This window comes from Aptenodytes patagonicus, chromosome 2 (genome assembly GCF_965638725.1).
Source record: "Aptenodytes patagonicus chromosome 2, bAptPat1.pri.cur, whole genome shotgun sequence".
Taxonomy (NCBI): Eukaryota; Metazoa; Chordata; class Aves; order Sphenisciformes; family Spheniscidae; genus Aptenodytes; species Aptenodytes patagonicus.
Window position 1 is genome coordinate 161,520,821 of NC_134950.1, and position 20,873 is coordinate 161,541,693.

Sequence of the window (20,873 nt, forward strand, 5' to 3'; positions counted from 1 at the left end):
ACTCTAATGTCTCAGTTTCTTCTCCATTGTATGGATAATATGCATCTTTTTTGTGATGAGTGAGACTTCCTTTGTCTAGAGAAAGAGAAGGAGGAGTTGAAGAAGGCTGGATTCAATAGCTTTATACCAGTGGTTGCCAACCTGATGAGAATGGGAGAGTCATGTCACTGTATTGCCATATATTCTCTGACACGTCATGTGCTACCTAAGGTGGCAGAAGCACTCAATCCTTCCATGGAGCATGTGTAGCTGACACCATACACCATTTATTCCCTCCTCAGGCAAATGTGACTTCTTTCCTCTGGATTGCAGGGCACGTGGCTCAGATGTTGGTAGCTAGCAGCTAAATGAGCCAGGTTTGGTAAGTGACCTTTCAGGTCAGAGAATAGTGGTGTTGGTGTGCTAGAAAGTGCCATGAAGCCAGTTCCCAGGAGATAGGAGTCAGTGGGAAGAGTGGAGTGAAAATCTCTTGAAGAACCTTGGTAAAGCTACATCTGTTTATTGTGATGGCATCAGCAGCTCTTCCATAGTTCAGTTACTACTGAAATTTGCACACAAAGAGGTTCACATCCTTCTATTTCATACTTCAGTAACTGAGTTTCCCATTATGTTGCTTGTTAAAATATTTACTAATCTTAGCAGAAAAAAAAGAAGGAAAAAAAACAGAAAAGAGAAAAGGAAAAAAATTTAACTGTGTCTGTAAAATAAAAGCTTTCCTAATATTGTTTTCAGCTTCTCTGAGGTGGAGAAGTGCTGTGATCACTGCCTCTGAGACCACATCAATGATAAGCTACTATTCACATTTTAAGTCTTGGCTATTTATATCTGAAGGCCACTGAGCCTCAGCCTCCAGGAGGCAGTGCCAGGGACCCTCTCTTCTCCTTCGCAGCAGCATCACACCTGGAAGCCCCTCAGGAGCGAAGCCCCTCAGTCTGGTGAGATATATCAGACTCTCCCAGGAGAAAACCTACTATTGCAGCAAAACCACAAGTTGTACCTACCCTTCAAATCAACAGGAGATAAATAGGATGCTCTTCATACTGACTTTAAGGAGAGTGAGTCACTAGAGCAAAGGCTAGGGTGTCACTGCAGATTAAGAGCTGGTTATGAGATAGGAGAGAAAGATTCGTCATGAACTGCTGCTTCTCAGCGTGTAGAGAGATTAGTGGTACCCCATGGGCAAATTGTCTCTGTTAGGAAGAACTATGGAGGATTTAGAAAAATTCCAGATGGATTTAAATACATTGAGGGATTAAAAAACACAATGGTAGATGAAATTCAGCTGGAATAAATGTGACAGTAATAGACATTAACAAAAATAGTCCTTTTGGAAAAAAAAAGAAAAAAGTATTCTTAAAACTCCTCATAGTCTGGGCTCTGAGGCTGTGGAAAACTTTGAAGAAAAGATTTGCTGTGTTTAGATACATGAATCCTGCTCTTGGTATGGTGGCACGTATTTTCAGACTTGAAAATTTAAAAGAAGGCGTGCAAATCCACTGAGGTCAAGAGTTTAGCAGATTTTTAAAAAAGAGAGAGATTTTTATAAGTAATGAGCATATACATGTTCACATTAACTAATTGTTTGTAGAATTATACCATAATCTTTTTAGAAGGAATACTCTTGCTGCAGGGTATAAGGCAAGAGGGACTGATTTCTGATCTCCGTCTGTTCTTTGCCTCGGCTGCAGTGCAGTGGGTGTGCATGGAAACAGAGTGCATGGCTGAGATTATCACCCCAATCTGGAAACACGAGGTCCATGTGTTTCATGAGGTTCATGTAAGGATAAAATGGCACCATTCTTGTATCTGATCACTGGAGTCAGATACTGAATCAGTTGGAATCTAGTCTTTTAATGTATAATATTCTCATTTATTTGGTCAGGTGTCCCTAGTACTCCTGGGATAGAATATGGGTGTTTTGCTAATTTTCGACTGGGCTTTGGGCAACTGCGTGAATACTGGCAATTTCATAGCAACCCCCACACCTTTGAAGTTTTTCCTCAGGGAATTGAGGCCAATGTTGAATACTGTTGCTGGACAACTTTTTTTAACATCTTTCTTTCTTGATTTTTAGCAGTGTGAACACAAGAATGCCCAAGAGAAAAAAAATCAAAGAATTAATGGTTTCTGTCTGTCACAACGTTGTTTTTCCCAGGGTAGAGAGCTCCTTAGGTAGTCCTTACAGAGATGTATCTCAGCTGACCACTTCTCTCACTCTCCTTCAGAACTTTTCCAGAATTATCTTGGACTTTATTTTATTTCTAGGTCTTATTTTTGGACTCTCCTGTATTTACTGCTGGCTTAAGAAAATCAGGCAGTTGCATGTCCAAGGTGGTTTAAAACAACCTCCAGTCTTGTGCTGGTGGCTGCTGCTGAGAACTGAGTCAAGGTCTGGGATTAGTATGTACTGCTGGGGATGTGCTCCCTTCAGCAATTGCTCTTCTCACTTCTTGATCCCAGCAGCAGGAACTGGAAATTGCTTTCCCCCTCTTTATCCTTTTCTCTTGACTGCTTTTAGCAGGCAGAGCAGTCATAGCTGGTATGCACCAGCCCCTTGCCCATGGAGATGCAGCACTCAAGTCCTGGCATTCTGGCTCCTCTGCTTCTCCTTACCAAGCAATGCACTGAGAGGTACGGGATGAAAGGAATCAGGCCTGATACTGGCCCATGAAGGCGGGTGGTTAAAAGCGCTGAAGCTACTGTCACCTGTTCAGATAGACCCCCTCTACTGGATTTAATCTTTTGTATTCGTTAGAGCAAATAATAAGCAAAGAGACAGTTCCTAGCATATCTGTAAGTCATTTTAAAGAATCTCTGAAATACCTCCATACACCTCAGTCTCATCCCTCAGCCTGAGCCCTGTGACCAATATACCTGCTCTTTTCCAGGCATGGAAGGAGGATGGCAGCTCGTGCTGGAGCTGGCTGGGCTGCTCCTCCCAGCTTCCTGTCAGCAGGGAGTTTGTCTGCAGCCTAGTCAATGCCCATGCTGCTGCCAAATGGTTTTAGCAACCACAGAAAACTAGTCCTCAACTTTATTCATCCTAAAGGTGGACTCTTTATTTGACTATCTAAAGCAGTCCATATGGTATTCCAGTCCCATATTTGTGAACTTTGATTTTTTTTTTAGGTTTAGTTTTCTATCTGCAGTACTAAGGAGATTCTCCTGCACATTAAGAAAGTGATACCATTGCCCTGTCAATGAGAGGAAGCCAATTTGATGACAATGCACAGAGACTTTTTTGAAAAATGGCCAGGTGGAACTTTCTTAAATAATTATTTTAAACTATGGAATGCATGTTTCTTAAAATTCAGTATTTAAAAAGTCTAGAGAAAGAAAAAATGTATCTAAGATCAGTACCAAAAAAAGAAAATCTTCAACATGAAAGATGCTCTTGTGTATGCCTACCAAGTGAACAACTGTTAAAAAATCTTAGATATAAACACTCAAAATAAATACAGAGGTAGGTGGGACCAACAAAATTAAGTTTGTCAGCTCAAGCCTCAGATTAGCTTCTAGAGTAAAGTACCACCACTAGAAGACACTGACCTTTGGTGAACCCATGCAGGCAATTGTCAGACTGTGTCTTCTGGTAGATTATTTTTGCTAACGTGAATCTGTGGAGTAAAGACCCAACTGAGAAAGAATCTTACAGGTCTAAACCAACACTTTCACCTGCAGGGCATAATCTGCATGTACCTCTCATTGTTTAATAAAAGTTGATTACTAAAATTAAATTCTTCAACGGATTTGGTCCATTCAGCTTCTGTTTTCAAGAGCGTTGGGTATCTGTCTTGTTATCCATGCCGTTAATACCCTTTTCCTTTAAGGCACATTTCTAGGTTTTAAGCCAAAATGCGGTTATTTCAGAATTTAGGGTGAAAACCAGACTACCTCATTTAGGTGCCAAACTTAGAGCTGCTGAATGCTGCACATCTTCCCCAAGGATGGGGATGTCATCCACTTAATTTGACATCATTGAGCTCCCCGAGAAACAAGGGAAGACATTCCCACACAGGGAGATTCAGGCACCTCCTTTCCTCCACTGATTAGAAAGGACTTTGGGAGACTCCAGAAGACAGCCCAGACTGCTAGGTATCTCCCTGTTTCACTGAGACATGCCAAACAAGCAGAATGTTCTGGGATCCAGTGCATCTAGTGCTCCTCTGCTGAAAGGCACTTTGTGTAGTGTCTTCTGCTTATTATTGCAAGGGTTAGAAAGTGAAGCAGGAGATGGAAGAGATCTTAAAGAAGTCTGAGCAGTTTTAACTCCCACATCCTAGGAGAGTGCTCTGTGTACCAGCCCTGAACAATAGCACTGTCCATCAACCTCTTGATGGCCCAATGGTTCATCTTCAGGCATAAAAGCAACAGAGGAAGATAGACAACATGCAAGAGGGAACATGACTCTTAACTTGCAGCACTCAGGAGGAAGGAAGACTGCTGGTCTAAACTTAGTTTTCAAGCATGTGTGCATTTTACAGTAGTAAATATTGAAAGTGTTTTTAAAGTAAACATTAGTCTAAATAAAAAATGTCTCCCCCAAAAACGTCCTAGGTGCTAGGTTCAGGTTCTAGTTTGCTCTGGTTGAGATGTGAATTCAATACTATTCAAGCTGAACACAGGTGTAGCCAAACTTTTGAACCTTCTCCAGAGGAAATAGGTGGAGCAGAGATGCCAGTGTACTTGAGTTTGTACAGCAAAAGAGAGGCTGGGTGTGGAAGTGGCACTTACCTCCCCAGAAAATGCTCTTTCTGATACTGCCAGGAGGACTGTAGTTAAGTACTCAGGCAGCTTTCAGGCTGTAGAGAAATGCCTTGCAATTCTAGCGTAGTGCTCAGCACTCTTAAAAATGGGCAAACTGGCCTTCATTGCCTGTGTCCCAATTTAAGCAAATTTTAGGTGTATTGAACCTTACCTTACTTAAGATTTCACTGGGGATTAGACCGACATTTAGGTTTAAGGAGTGCAATTCCCAATGTCAGGCCTATTTCTGTACTGTAGATTATTCTTCATCTTTGCAGAAAATGATTCAATTGAACTAATCTGACAGGGCTGACTGAATGTCCATTATAGTGCTGCATTACAATTGCTAAACAGAGTATTGGAAGGGCACTAGGTACAGTCTGGTAAAGACAATACATAATTTGAATGATGGCACTAAGGGAGCATTTCAGAGTTCAGTAAGTGGGTTTCCGAAGACACTTGGCAATTGGGAGGAGGAAAAGCAAATGAGAGCAACTGCTTGTGAGACTGACATAACCTCAGCGTAACATTGAGCTACATGTTGCTCTCCTTGGGCTGGGAGCAGGCTTGGCAAATGCTAGCAATCAAGCCATCTGTATAACTGGATCAGATTTTTCACTAACAAAATGGATCAATTTATGGGATTGTTTTGACAGGCATGTTGGGAAATACAGAACATATAGTTTTCATCATTGTTTACTTCTGTTTTTCCTCTTGTTCCCTTTGATATTGCCCACTGGCTTTTATTAGAGTTTGAACTCCGTTTAGCTCAGCATGCAGAGCTGGCCATGCTGCCAGTGTTGCTCCCCACAGAACCCCTTCTGTTCCTTCATTTACATGTTTCCTTCTTGTTCTTTAACCAGAAGAGGAAACTTTGAGCCTTGAATGCATAAATCATTAGGTCCAGGTCAAAAATAGACAATCCATTATTCAAAGTGGTTCTCATCAGATCTGTGGTTTATCTTGGGAATTTTTTGGAAACGTGGCATCCATTTGTAGCATTGTTTGGATAATTGCAGCATGAAGCTGAACTGGTCTTGAGAGCAGCATCCAATATACAGCACTACTCTTGTTAGAGTGGTCTAATTGGCCATTCGTGAGGCACGTCTGGCCCATGAGACTCTTGCCTCCTACTCCATTTGTCCACAGCAGGCATTTAGCAAGGCTACTAACTCACCAGTGAAGGAGAAGTTATCTTCACCTGGATCCAGGTGTTGTAAATATGCTCTAAAATCAGTCAGATGTGCTCTAAAACCAGTCAGATGCCCTGTGCTGAAAAAGTTTGGAACAAAATTTTTGGTAGGGGAATTAGGGAAGTTTTTATTATGACTAAAAGTTAATTTTCGGGTTACATGGTCTTTAATACTACATCTTCTCCATATTTGGTAGGGAAAAATATATATAGCCTTTAGGGACAGCCAATAGTGCTGCTCTTTCTATTCTTAGATCTAGAAGGGATGCAAGTCAAATAATAATAGTCTTTTATATAACAATATTAGGCATCTGATGAAGAAAGTCGGTATCATTGTCTTCATTTTACGGATGGTGAAATTGAGGGCCATGATAGGCCTCTTCCAGTTGAAGACATATTCTGTTCCTCATTCATAATTCATTCAGCAACAGATACTCTCTCATTTATGTATAAAACCGCTGAAGACAGTGGGATTGTATAAACAAGTTAAAAAAAAGGCTAGCAAATTCTATACATTTTGTAGCAGTGACTGAGAAGAAAATCACTTAATGTGATTGTTCTACGTTGTGCCAGCTTTCTGGAACCAGATTTTAGAAATGCGTCCTCGTCATTGTATTTTTCTTGTAAACTGAGCAAATGAAAAGTGAAATCTTTAATAGACAATAGCAGAGAAAGATTATAATCCAATGTTCTATTATTTAAATTACCTCTGTAAGTGGATTGTTCCTTAAAATATTTCTGTTTTCAGCTCCCTCACTGGGAGGGATTTAAATATTGGAAGATACAGAATATTATTTTCACCAGGCAGTCTAATTTTCCTGTGTTCAATGTCCAGTACACTTTGTGAAAATGATTTAACAAACAATTACATAAAGTTGGGCTCCTAAATCCACTCCTGAGCATTTAAATGGATTACACTAATTTTCAGAAGTGCTCAGCAGCTCACATTAAACTTAAGAGATTTATTCCTCTACTTTCATTTTGGATTAATCTCTAAATAAAATAGCTTTACAGCCTAGATCTGCTTTTTTTTTTTGTTAGACAAAACTCCTGATGAAGTTATAGGGAGCTGATTGGCTCAGAATTATTTTAGCTCAGACAAGTAGGTATGGATTGGATTATTTATTTTTCACATGGTTAAAATAGATAGGGAAGTTTTCATGGTTATGTCGTGATGTTAAATTATGACATCAGAGTCTTGCACTGAGCTGGGGAGTCATTTAATCTGAAGGGACAATGTAGTACTACCATATAACATTGGCTATTTTTAGCAGACGTGTAAGCCATATGCTCCAGCAGGTATAACCAGTGCAAAAGCTGTGCCTTAAAAGTGAGATTAAACAAAAACAGCAGTGAAAATATTTTGCAGACGACACTCTGCCAGACTTTAAAACTATATATATCTACATAAACTCCAAAGGAAATATTTATATTTCATTCCCCATTTATTTCTTCAGTGTTATTAACCTGTCAAACAAAGTATATTCTACAAATAATATGAGAGAGAGATTGGCATCTGAGCGAGACAGAGTTCTGCTACTCGTTCAGTAGGGTCTGAATCTGTCAACTGAAAAATAATATTTAGGCTAGCACTCACAGATAGACATGGCATTAGAAGATAAAGCAACGGAAGTTAGTTATTGTCATGGTTTAACCCCAGCGGCAACTCAGCCCCACACAGCCGCTCGCTCACTCCCTCCTGGTGGGATGGGGGAGAGAATCGGAAGGGCAAAGGTGAGAAAACTCATGGGTTGAGATAAAGACAGTTTAATAGGTAAAGCAAAAGCCGCATGCACAAGCAAAGCAAAACAAGGATTTCATTCACTCCTTCCCATGGGCAGGCAGGTGTTCAGCCGTCTCCAGGAAAGCAGGGCTCCATCACACCTAACGGTGACTTGGGAAGACAAATGCCATCACTCCGAATGTCCCCCCCTTCCTTCTTCTTCTTCCCCCAGCTTTATATGCTGAGCATGACGTCATGTGCTGTGGGATATCCCTTGGGTCAGTTGGGGTCAGCTGTCCCGGCTGTGTCCCCTCCCAACCTCTTGTGCACCCCCAGCCTGCTCGCTGGTGGGGTGGGGTGAGAAGCAGAAAAGGCTTTACTCTGTGTAAGCACTGCTCAGCAGTAACTAAAACATCCCTGTGTTATCAGCACTGTTTTCATCACAAATCCAAAACACAGCCCCATACGAGCTCCTATGAAGAAAATTAACTCTAGCCCAGCCAAAACCAGCACAGTTTTACATGAATTTTCTATACTTTCTAACTCTCTTTTCATCTTCCAAGCTGTAGAGAACTGGAGCTGGAAACCTAAAAAGGAATTCTCTTGAATTCTTTTAAACTGTGAGATGTATCACATTTTGTTTTAGCTGCTATTATAATATCCTAGCACAGTTAACTTGAAGGAAGATGCAAAGGAGAAATCTACAGCAAGTGAAATGAGAGCAAAGGGAGGAAACCCAAAGTAAGCGCTATCTCATCTATGTCATCTGCAAAAAGGTGCTATGCCATCCAAAAATTTATTCTTCCAAAGGCCAAAATCTAGATTGAAGGTGTTCAGCAACCTTCAAGGCAATCAAAAAATGGAGCGGTAAAATCAAGAAGGCCTGTTAAAGACACTGCAGGAGCCATTCATTTTCTTTGGCATAGAAAGTGTTAGCTAGCCTCAAGAGAACCTGCAAAGCATAAATAGCATCCATGGGTAGATCTTGTGCTGCTTTTTTTTTTTGCCAGTACATGCTTTGTATTTCTGAGGCCTATGTAAGTTGATATTTCTCTTTTAAGGGATCACCATTACTGGTGTAACTGAAATGTGTTATCACAGGCTCCCAAAAGAAAATGCATATGCGTTGGACCTGTATTGTAGCATGTCTGGAAACTGAGGGGCCGTAGCCCAGAGACTCACTCTGTGCCATGCTGCTCCGAGTGAATTGGAGCCATCAAGAACTGTCACCAGGAAGGGGGGACCCTCTCTCCACCCCCACTATAAGGAGCTGAAATGACCAAGTGGAAAGGGAGGTACTGATCTCTTCTCCCTGGCATCCAGTGATAGGATGCGTGGGAATGGTTCAAAGCTGTGCCAGGGAAGGATTAGACTGGACATTAGGAAGCATTTCTTTACCGAGAGGGTGGTCAAACAGTGGAACAGGCTTCCTAGAAAGGTGGTCGATGCCCCAAGCCTGGCAGTGTTTAAGAGGCATTTAGACAGTGCCCTTAACAACATGCTTTAACTTGGTCAGTCCTTAAGTGGTCGGGCAGTTGGACTAGATGATCATTGTGGGTCCCTTCCGGCTGAAATATTCTATTCTATTCTAGTCTAGTCTAGTCTAGTCTAGTCTAGTCTATTCTATTCTATTCTATTCTATTCTATTCTATTCTATTCTATTCTATTCTATTCTATTCTATTCTATTCTATCTTGGCAGTTCAAATAATGTAGTGAGAACCCTATCCCCACCCTTAGCTTTCCTCCAAGTCTTTGGCCTTGATAAAATAGTTTCATCATCAGGGTTGAGTCTAGAGAGTCTTCTTTCTACTGTTACAATTTGTCTGGAGTATCTCACTATTTGTTCCTTATCTGAAGAACTATTTTTTGTCTTTCTTGGTTTATGTAACAATTTCCTTTGAATTAATTCCATAGTAGTTGAACCCTCACAATCAATCGATGAATCATATTCATAAAAAAAAAAAAAAACCACCAGTCCATAATACGGCAACTTCTTCCCATGTAGGACTGAATCAAGCAAGCAGAAAACCAAGCATAGTACGTGAAAGATCATGAACAGGGGCTGTTCCACCAGTACTGTATACTTGCACTAGGGACATGCGGGAAGACCACGGGCAGGAGGATAGGTGATGTTTGCAAGTTGTCTTCTGGTAACAGTCCTTGTATAAACCTGAAATCAGATGGGTGATGTGGGCATATGGTGCTGTTGCAATGCAGCATGTAGTTTGCTTAACACTGTGCTGGTGGGAAGGGTGTACTCTCTCTGTGCAAACAAAGCTAAAGGCAATCACTGTACAAACCATGCAACACTGAGCAAAATGCAACACTAAACAAAAGCAAAGCAGAAATAGAGTGTGGAGAACGATGTTCTGGCATTTTTAGAGAAAGGTTTTGAATATTCAACTCTCCTACAATACAGCTGTCACAGAACAGTAATAAACAGCACTAGTATGTATCGATGTTAAGAAGTAGGAAAAATTGTATTGGAAAATATTGTGATACAAATTAATCATTCTTAATATGAATCCTCAAATGTATGATCTGTAATAGTACTGGTACCAAAGAGGACAATAGATAGCATCGTGCTTTTGAAAAGTACACAGGTACTGGTTCTGCAGCTTTCCTGTGCTGTTATGAATGACAATTTCTTGACTTAACAAACTGCATGCGAGTTTGTGAACCCATGTGTTTTAGTTTGTTATTGGATAAGAGTTACTAAGAGTAGTCCTGGATGCTCAGGCTTGCAAAAGAATGGCCTTCCAGACCATTTTATCTCCAATTTTCTCTCCAGCATTCTTGCTGGACTGTAGCATTCAAATGCTCTGAGTACGTCCCCCATTACTGTTACTACATTGGCTTGTAGCAGCATACCTTGGTTTTGAAGCTGGGGAATGCTTTTTCAGGGGAGGAGAGGTAAGCAGGGAGTAGGAGGTTGAGCTTTTAGAAATGAGACTCCCTTGGTAAAAGAATTACACCAATGTATGCAGCAGACTGCCTGCGCCGCTGCATAGACTTGCTATTACAGTAAAAGCCCACTTGCTGACACCAATCATTTCCATAAAACTTAAGCCAACATCTTTGGGAGAAAAGAGTTAATTAACACATAAGCCCCTGAGTCACTATGACAATCTGCTTTCATAGTGATGGGAATAATCACATTTCTATCCACTGTCAGTCCTTGAAATATAGGGGGTTTATGAATAATCTATAGTACATTTTTTTCCTTACAGAAACAGTCAGATTCTTTTGTTACTTTCACACAAGAACATTTTTGTCTTAGGCACCTAGAAAAACTCTAAATTTATCTGGTGCCTTGAGGGGCTACCTCTGCTTGTGTGACAGGAGGTCTCTAGAGCATTTTGGGTTAGTAGCATGAAGGGAGGCTGAGCAATTCCATCCTAACCGAGATCCACATGAGACATCCCATTATTTAAATAGAGGTGCCCTTAGGGCAGTGTATGCAGAACCCACTGCAATAAATAAATAAATAAATAAACAGTGCTCATTGCAGACAATAAATAAAATTGTGGCAATGGTTACCGTGATATAAAATTAGATTCAAAAACTTTCACTGTGAAGCAGAAATAATAACCTAGGTACAGAGCTTTGAAAAAATCTTTTTTTCCCCTTAGTCCAGTTGAAAAGATCATGTCTAATAGTACATACTTTTTTTGACACCTCCTTCTCCTACTTATTATAAATCCTTGAAGGAAAAAATACAGAACCTTTTTTCCCCTGGGGTAGTCTCATCAAACTTGTTTCTGATTTACTGTGGCATAAGTTAGACAAGTATCAAGCTTGTAGGGTTTAATTTTACGATCTTTGCGGCTTTAACAGTGTTGAGAATAATTCTATAATCACAATTTAGACAGAGAATGTTGTATGTGTTGTTCTCACTGGACACTGTTATATCATTTCCTTATCTTTTTTACTTTCTTAATACTTTTGTATTTGGTTCCACAGTACTGAACAACAACTAAACAAGGTATGATCTGTATATTAGGGACAGAATGTTCTTAATGCATCTTTAGAGTTGTAACAACTCTAATAACCTGAAATTTTTGCAAATATAAATTTTGCATCTAGATAAGTGCTTTTTTAAATTATAGCAGTCCTCTTGTGTTAGGCTTGATTGCAACCTGTTTTCTAAATTAAAAAATGTAAATGTGGCATTGACAAAGGTTAAAAAGATTTAAAGTGGGTTCTGTCAGCAGTGCATGCAGACACCAAACTAAATCCTGTGTATCTAATCAGTGTCCTCTGGACTGTGTGCCTTGCTCCATTGTTTACTCTCAAACTCATAATAATTTTGTATCCTTTCACTGGGCGGATTCATTTTAAAAACTAATGAATTTAAAAAAATGCTTTTCCCTTGTCCATTTGATGCTGAGCCTGCAATTTGACTTTCATTGTTTGTTTCCCTCCTTGTCTCGTCAATCCTTTTCTCTCTTTCTGTCCTTTTACTTTATTACATTTTTTATTGAGGACTGAGATGAACTGGTTGCTGCATCATGGGCCCATTACACTTCCTAACAATTCCATTTACACCTTATTGTTTGTCTTATTGCTGGAAAATTCAGGTGATTCATCATGCCTGAAGAAGCACCTGATCCCAATTCCCTTGATATCATGATCACTATGTGACAGGAATACAGTTAGTGGTGGCTTTCAGACTCTAAGAGGCCAAGGTGATAACTCTTTTGGGACTTTTAACCTCTCAAGTATTGATGAGTTCCATTTTCGTAATGGTCTGTTTTCTTGCTCCCTTTCAACAGCCCCCTGAGTGTGGAAAAGGGCTTGGACTTAATAAAGGAAGTGGCAGATCTCCTGAAGCTGCAGATGAGTGTCTTCGATGATGTCAAGTACGTACATGGAATTTGCCCCTTTTTATTTTATTGGATTTCTCATTATTTTTGAATAGTTTGTCTAACAAGGAAATATCTACTCTTTAATGCCAAAATTAATGAGACCGTGTTAGAGACAAAAAAGAATATTGTGATGATCTTTATAACGTCCCCTACACACAGTTAGGAGCAAATTATTTTAAAAAAATTATAAAGACTGAAATTTTCCTATGCTTCCGTAGGGAAAAATAGTCTGTTCAAAGTGCTGTAAAAATATTACCAACCTTATTTAACAGTGTCTAGGTAAGGAAAGTCTTGTGAAGTGTCATTATACCCAGCGTTGCTGAGGGGAAAATGACATCAGAGATGGATAAGAACTTGGGTCCCTGGCTTTGAGTCTGGCATGTGGCACACTAGGTCGTGCCGCTTGGTCAACTACTCATTTAACAAGTCACAGGGAGTTCAGCTATGCTGAGCTACTGTTTTTCTTCATATGATTCATACTGATGAATGCTCTGCATGTTAATCTCCTGAACGAGGAGGTTATGATCTGCTGTGTCCGGTAAAAATTTTTAGATTGGGGATTTTCTGAAATCATTTTTGGTAGGAACATTTACTTTACAAAACTTAATTCTTCCTTTGTAAAATAGAAAATAAAAATAGTTTGATAGAAAACTAATGGAAAAGAAGGGTCAGCTGTGGGAGGTTTTTGACAGCTTGCTGGAAACAAGTCACATCTTAGTGCACAGAAAATAGCTGATGTCTGGGTAGCATCCAGTTCCTGCCTATGTTTCAGAGGGTTTGGGGTGGCTTGTTTTGGCCCATGAGTCAGGTTGTTGAAGAGCAGCATCTTTCTCAGCCTACTTGTGCGGCCATCAGCTTTTGTTTAACCTTCAGTTCCAGTTAACGTAATTCGTCATTTAATACTGTGTTTTAAGCCATAGTCTGAAGATGTTTCATCTTTAGTGGAAGTGTTTATTATTATTTGGAAAAAAAAAAATCTACCCCTTCTATTACTGTATATGTGGGGAGAAATAGACTACTGGTGAGGAAATCTTTTTAGAAATCTGACAAATACCAGGCATATTGGTTTTGTTGTTTAGAAGGAAAATATTCCCATATTTTGTTTGCTAGAACAATTCTTTACATTGCCGAAAGTCTTTTTCCTTGTATTTTATGAAATGTATTTTTTATGAAAACTGAGTTTTGAAATTACAAAAAATGAGAATATTATATGGTCTTCCTTGTAAAGAGAAATTGCAACCTTGACTTTGAATACTAGCAGATAAAGTCTGCTGCACATTTAAAGGGGTAATCCCATGGAACAATTTCTCTGCTGGAATCAATGGGTTCTGCTTCATTAATGTCATTCATTTACGGTACAAGAGCACTTTCACCTACCTTTCTAATTGTTAGCATAAAGCCTTTTGGTTATTTTTTATCATTTGATATATCACAACAACATTGCAATTGGCAGGCTGTAGATTCATTCTCTAATGAAAAATATCCCTCCAGTGATATAGCTAGCTATGAACAACCTTTTCTTTTTTTTTTTAATGTGTGACATTAGGAAAGCTGGTTATTTTGTGTCCATTAATATGCAGTCATATGTCTCTACTGAAAGTACTTGTATTGTATGGTCAGTATTTTAAAAGTGCGTTCTGAATGATTGTAACTCCAAACAGGACCAAGTATTCTGTCTATTAACACAAACATGGTCTTTGCCTTTTTAAAAGATCTATAAATCTGTGAAATATTATCCCAAATCTCAAGTTAGAGAAGAATTAATCCATTATAAGTTTTCTTTACTCAAGAAAATGAGATGCTTTGACTCAGGTTAAACCCATGAAACGCTAAAGAAATCTGGAGCTGGCCAGTAGATATAGCAGTAGTAGAGGCTTTAGAAAAAGGCCTTACCAAGCAAAGAATTAATGCTTTTTGGATTTGTTCTTTTGTCATCTTTACACAGCCATTGTTGGAAAACTGTATGAATTTGAAGGCTCTGGTTGGCTTCTGAGTAGCATCATGGAGAGGGGTTTCAGGAAAGACTTGATGTCATGGTTATTCTTAATCCACCTTTGACATATCAGTGTGTGAGAATGAGGCATCTCAGAAAATATGCTTTCTACTTGGCCTAAGGCATCATGGGCAATATAAATTATTTTATTTTACTGGCAGCTAAAATTAGTCTTTTTCTTAGGGATTCAGTTTTTTAAAAAGTCTACTTTGAACGCCAACCTGAGTATTAGCTTGGTGTAAAATTCTCAATTCTCTCTTTTCCTTCCAAGCATTCTGAATGGTAAGAAAGTAACAGTGTAGGCCTGAATTTTTTAGACTATTGCAAAGATTTCAGAGTAAAGACATGTTACTGAGAATCAGGGTTAATTTGAGAGTATAGACAAAGCCATCACATTCAATAGGAATAGTGTAAGAAGAACTGAGGAGAGGGTGAGTGGTGAGTTCTTCTGAAGTTCTTTAAATTCTCAATTAAGAGTTTCTTGTCCTTTTCTCTGAAAAAAAATTAATTTTAAAGGGACTGCTTCACAAATACATTACTACCTTTAGTTAGTTTTGTCTGCAAATATCTTTCGTTCTTTCCTATATTTTTAGTTTTTTCCTGTGCTTTGGAGTTTGGCAAGTGAACAATTGCTTTTGCCGTGGATTCCTACTGATTCCTGGGTTAGTTCTTGATTAGTTGGTGCATGGTAGTAATCAGTTTATCTTATCTTCTCTCATTCACAATCCTGCCAACTTTAACCGATGGCCTGCAATTCACAGTATAGCCTCAGGCTTGGCTCCCAGAGCTTTCAGTCCACTTCTACAGTTGGTTTGTTGTCAAGTTTGCATTGACATAAACTTTGCTCGCCCTGTGAAGCAGATGAGTGGGAATAGATTTGGGGAATTCATAATTAGAAATATTTCAATGTGGAAGAAAAGATCCAACATGTTAGCTGTCACTTTTGGATACAGCCTGAATCTTTATGGAAGTAATAGTTATGCTTAATATGTTTTGTTAATGGTTATGTAGCTGTCAAATAAATTCCATTATTTCTTATTACATCATTAGAGACCATTAAAAGGATATTAGCATGCTGATGTAATTATGCAAGCAGACGTAAAATGACTATAGTTATGATTTTATAATCTAATTATGGGTGTCCAATGCCCCTGGTGATTGATTGTTGGACTGGTATCATGGATTGAAGTCAGATGGGTAGTAGTGTTAGGAGGGTTTGATTTTATTTAAAAAAAAATAATTTTACAACTCTGCAATCTGCAACATTGACCTTCTTCATGTAATTACAGTTCTTCACGTTATATAGTAAACTTACAAACATGAGAGATTATCAAGAAACATCCAAATATAACAAAAATACTAAAATCTGTAAGCTAAACTGTGAGGGTAGTGGAAAGGACACTCAGAATCTATAGTCAAAGCCACTGAATTAGAACATACATGACTTATTTGGTTTCTGATGAGAATACGAATTATTTCTGAATTTTTATTTAATGTTCTCATACTTGGGGTATTTACTGAGAACATTGCTAAAGGGGATTTTGAGCTCTAAGCTTAGCTGAATACCTTTGTATGGAAAGAAAACAGATTATTCTGATTTCATAGTATTTCAGACTGCATATCCTACCATTCTCAGCCTCCAGTCAAGAGTGAGATTTTCAGCTGAAAATTACATTCTCTGATGGATGCTGCAGTAGCACTGATTTTTTTCTTTTCCTTCTTGTTTCTCTCTTTAGCCTTATATGATTTTCCCTATTGCCATTGAAGATCTCTCTCTCTAGGTGTCTCTTTTTTCCCCATTTTTTTCTGCTGCTTTGGCTTCCTCCACCCATTCATCTTAATGGGCATCTTTGTCATTTTTGCCTTCTAACATACCTAAATTCAGTACTCAGAGAACTGTCCTTTCAGGAGACGTGGTAGCTTGACCAACAAGCGTGCCCATTTCCATATCTAATTTTTCAGTGGAAAACCTGTAGCAGTGCACTCTGTATTCATTCCATAAAATGACATTAATCTCTATCTGCTGCTGCTGTTTTGAAGTGTAACAATAATTGCCTATATAAGCATATAATCCATATATATAATGTTGGGGATGAACAGGATACTTATGCTAAATTTCAAATGCTAATATAAATAGATTTTTCAAGTTGAAAAAGCTGATTCTGCTTATCTAGTATAATGTCCTGGATTGCAAAGCCATAAAACTTAACCAATATTCCCTTATCATGTACGGTTTGTTGCATCTATGTTTTACATCCAAAGCTAAGTTAAAAGACCAAATCACTGATCTTTCAGAGTCTAAAGGTCAAACTCCCAGGCCTTGGGTTGGTTGTTCAGCTTTCACCTGACTCCTCTCCCTACCCACACTAAGATTAGAGGTGAATTCAGTGTTTTACTTGAATAGTTTATTATATGAAAAATGAAAATTCAGGTTAACTGAAGGTATGTATGGAAACTGTATGGAGACTTCAGCTGAAAAATACCTTTCAAAATTTGTAGCAGCCACAGCAGTGTGGTTTGACATTTTGAAAATAAAATATTGTAATTTTAAAATTCAAAGTAATGACTAGTTTCAAAATTTAACTGAGTTTGGCTTATAAGGAAAATGCTTTTATTTTGGTGATAAGAATAAACAAAAAATTGATTTTGGACTGAACACAAGCCATTTTTTTCCCTTTTTTTTTTTTTTTTTGTTCAGCTGACCAAAAATATCAATCTTTTGATAAAGACTAATTATGATATAGTCTTGAAATATTTGATCATATCTATGCATTTTTCTACAGCCCTCTGTCTTATTCCATATGCAGGAAATAAAATGTTCAGTGAATGAGCAGCTTTTCAATGTTTCATTTTATTCTCATTGTTCAGTGTGTGGCTTCGGGATCTATTTATTGCACATTATTCAAATCCTGCTTTGAGGTCAGAAAACCCATTTCCTCTTGTTTTGTTTTGTTGGGGTTTTTTTCCCTATGGTGCTCTTCACTACACTATCAAAATGCTCAACAAACATGAATTGGTATACTTAACTCACATGATGAGGTATTATTAGGACCATACAGAGCTGGAGTTATGCATGAAGAGATTAATATCAAAGCATTTGCTAAATATGGGGTGGCCAGTCTGATGTCTCAGAGTATACCTTATTCAACCTCTTCTGTAAAGAACTTCACTTATTGAGACAGAGATTTCATTGGCTTCAGTTACCATTCTGAGTGTTCAGCAGTCCCAGAAGTCAGCTCTCAGTTTAGACAGTGCCACTAGGTCTGTAAAAAAAATTGCCTGACTTGGCTTCAAATGACCTGAATCTGAATCTGAGGCAGAACTGGATGGTACCAGCAGAATTCAAAGTAACAGTAGGACCTTTACATTTTTATAGTTCCATACCTTATTTGCCATATACTTCCTGAGGTCTGATAAAAATGAAGTTGGGGGCCCCGAAAATATTGGTCTTCTCTACTGCTTGACCACCATTCATCCTTGGATGTCAGGCATCCTATTGAAAAAACACTTTGAAAAGAAAGACTGCATAGCTAGATATGAAGTAAGTCAAGATTGATTTTTCCTGTTATACTGTAGTAGGTCCTTAGTGTCAACTATGTTTTTTACATATTTTTATGTAAACAGTTATCTAACGAAAGCTTGAATTTGGAAGGCTTATCAAGAGGACAGCTACAAGCACATTCTTGCCATACTTCAAATCTCTGTTTTCAAGTAGTGGGTTTAGAGACACTTTCCACCTCCTTTTCAAAGAAAAGGCCTTACACAACCAGAAAATACCTACCATTATCCTTGTTATTAGGAAGGGTTGAAACGGTTGGGCTGGAAAAAATACAATTTGAAAAGCCAGCCAACCATCCCAGTGAAAAGAACTTGAATTGAGGAAGATCAAACCAAGTGGTTAAAGTTTGGAGAAGCTTTAAATGTGTTCAAATCGGATGTGTTGGGCAAGCAGACTGATGAGTGGAGCTCCCAGCCTCACCTATTATGAACACGTGCATTGGCTGTAGTGTCCTAATCATGCTATATAGGTTTTGTTCATTGTTTGTCATGTTATTTTTCTAACACCTGAAAAACTCAATCAGCCAGTTAATCATAGCCAGTCATCCAGAACCTAAACACTGGAACGATACTTGGTATTTTCACTTCATCATGCTGATGGATTATGACATGTGGTATATGTATTCTCTAAATGTGAACACCTCAGGAAATTATTGGTAGCTTGAGAGGCAGGATAGTGTGAGGGAGGATTATTTAACCACTGAGCAGTAGTGGGACAGGTAGCACAGTGTCTTGTTAGGTTTGTATCTGCAAACTTCCCTCTACTGTACAGATTCTGCATGATTCCTTTCTCCTTGATTCAGTGCGATTAATCTTTTCTTGTCTTGTATGTTGAACACCTGTGGACTAATATTCTTGCAAAGTTTTTTCTAGATTGCTAGGTTGGCAGATTCTGGATTCTGCCATCTATGCCATTTAGATTTACCGAGAGGAATGTTCTCATATTGTGCTTATGAAAAAACATATAGTCCACCCTGCTCTCCTTAAGGTGCTGTAGTACAAACTAGCAATAGATTGAATTTTTATTTCCATTCCAGTCATTGTCCAGAAATTAAACATCATTTTTATTTCAATTTGAACTGTGCTATGTTTGGTCTCAATAAAAAGATATACCTTTCAAAAAAGTTGAGCAATATTTGTCATCTGTTCTTTGATTTCAAATAGCAAACCAACAGACTAAGGCTATTTGGCATAATCTTGTTTAAAATGTTATAAAAGCATAATTCAGAAATAATGGAACCACTTTTATTCAAACTTGACTTCTTCCACAGATTTAATGAATCTGGAAAACAAATTGTCTGAAAAATGTACTGCTGTAACTCATTGCATGCAGGCTTTTATAAGAAATTGCATTGTGTTTTCTCGTACATATTGTCTTATTTGACAACTTATTTGTAATATAAAGATACATCAATTTTAAAGGAACGAGGATAAGGAAACAAAAATAAGGTGAAAGTTTCAAGTATGCATTCCTTTACTTAAAAATGAGTGATTTCTCAACCTTAGCATTACATTAGTCTTGTGGCTTTTTCCCCTGAGGTACAATATATTCTGTGTGCTTTTCTTTAATAAATGTGCATATAACCAAGATCATTTTGCCTTCTCCACTGTAACTTTTCTGCTAGAAAAATATAAAAATACATTAAAATAACAAGAAAGATTTTGGCCTGCAGCATTTTATGAATTCTAGGTGACAAAACAGAAAGACCATAAAAATCTACAGAGACTCTTATAAATAAAAATGTACGAAGTTTGGCTTTCCATTACAACATTTCATCTCAATAAATCAGGGGATTTGCACCTTTGTAATCAAAAGCACAATGAAATCCAGTGTTATAGATACATTTCCAGGTACTCATAGGTCCCTACTCAAGAGAAGGTTTTTACAGATAAGTAAGCTTCTGAAGTTTATCTATCTATTTATAATACTTCATATTTCTCTACTGCTCATCCCTCTGTGTGACTGAGAATGCCATCATATTCCTTTTTTAATAAAATTAAAGTTCATAACATTATAGGGTAGGCAGGATATACTCCTTTGTTTCAAACAAGTCACTGAATATGTGCCATTGCATTTAATTTATATAACATTTCACATATTATTAACAGGTAATCATTTCCATTCTACAGATGGGTAAATTGAAACTCAAAATAGTTAGCTTGATTTTCCCTAAGATGGTACAGAACTTGGTGACAGATATGAGAACAGAAACAGAGAACTGTGATTCTCACTCTTGAACTAAAGCTTGGTCCACAAATAGAATAACTAATAGTAGAAATGGAAGGAGATTATCATGTAGAGATTTGTTTAAAAGAATAGTCCCTTATAAGAAATATACAAAATTCATCTTATGCCTATGTCTTTCCTGCTTCTCCTGTCCTTGGCTACCTGATTCTCCTACGTACACAAACACACACTTTTTTTCTCTCTTTGTCACCTGGATTGATGGGTGGATGGATGGATGGACGGACGGATGGATTGCATGCATGTTACAGACCTGCTGACCCAGCTGAAAAAGATAATTCTCTGCACATTTTTTTTTACACCCTAGCCAGTAAATATTGCATATCCAGGCCTATGAGCTGCACCACGACCTTCCTGTGGAAGGGTTTGTATTCCTTAGGAGCCATAAAGGCAGTCAGAGCAAATATATATCTGTAGGTGCGACCGAAAGAGCCCAAATTCCACTTGCAGTGCCTTCTTTGTGAAGCAAATGCCTCTCCCTCACATCTGGCAGTGGAAGCTCAAGAACAAATCTCCTAGTTGGTCTCCTCAGAGCTAAAGGAGAAGC

General features: G+C 38.3%; 1 protein-coding gene across 2 annotated transcripts in view; it reads left to right on the top strand.

The window, feature by feature from the left end:
- The window catches only part of PTPRN2 (protein tyrosine phosphatase receptor type N2), a 690,377-nt gene that overhangs the window by 286,714 nt on the left and 382,790 nt on the right, over positions 1-20,873 (top strand). For both annotated transcript variants that reach the window (XM_076331912.1, XM_076331913.1), the window contains exon 10: positions 12,438-12,524. In XM_076331912.1, the coding sequence (XP_076188027.1) occupies positions 12,438-12,524 (87 nt within the window). The remainder of the gene's footprint in view (positions 1-12,437; positions 12,525-20,873) is intronic.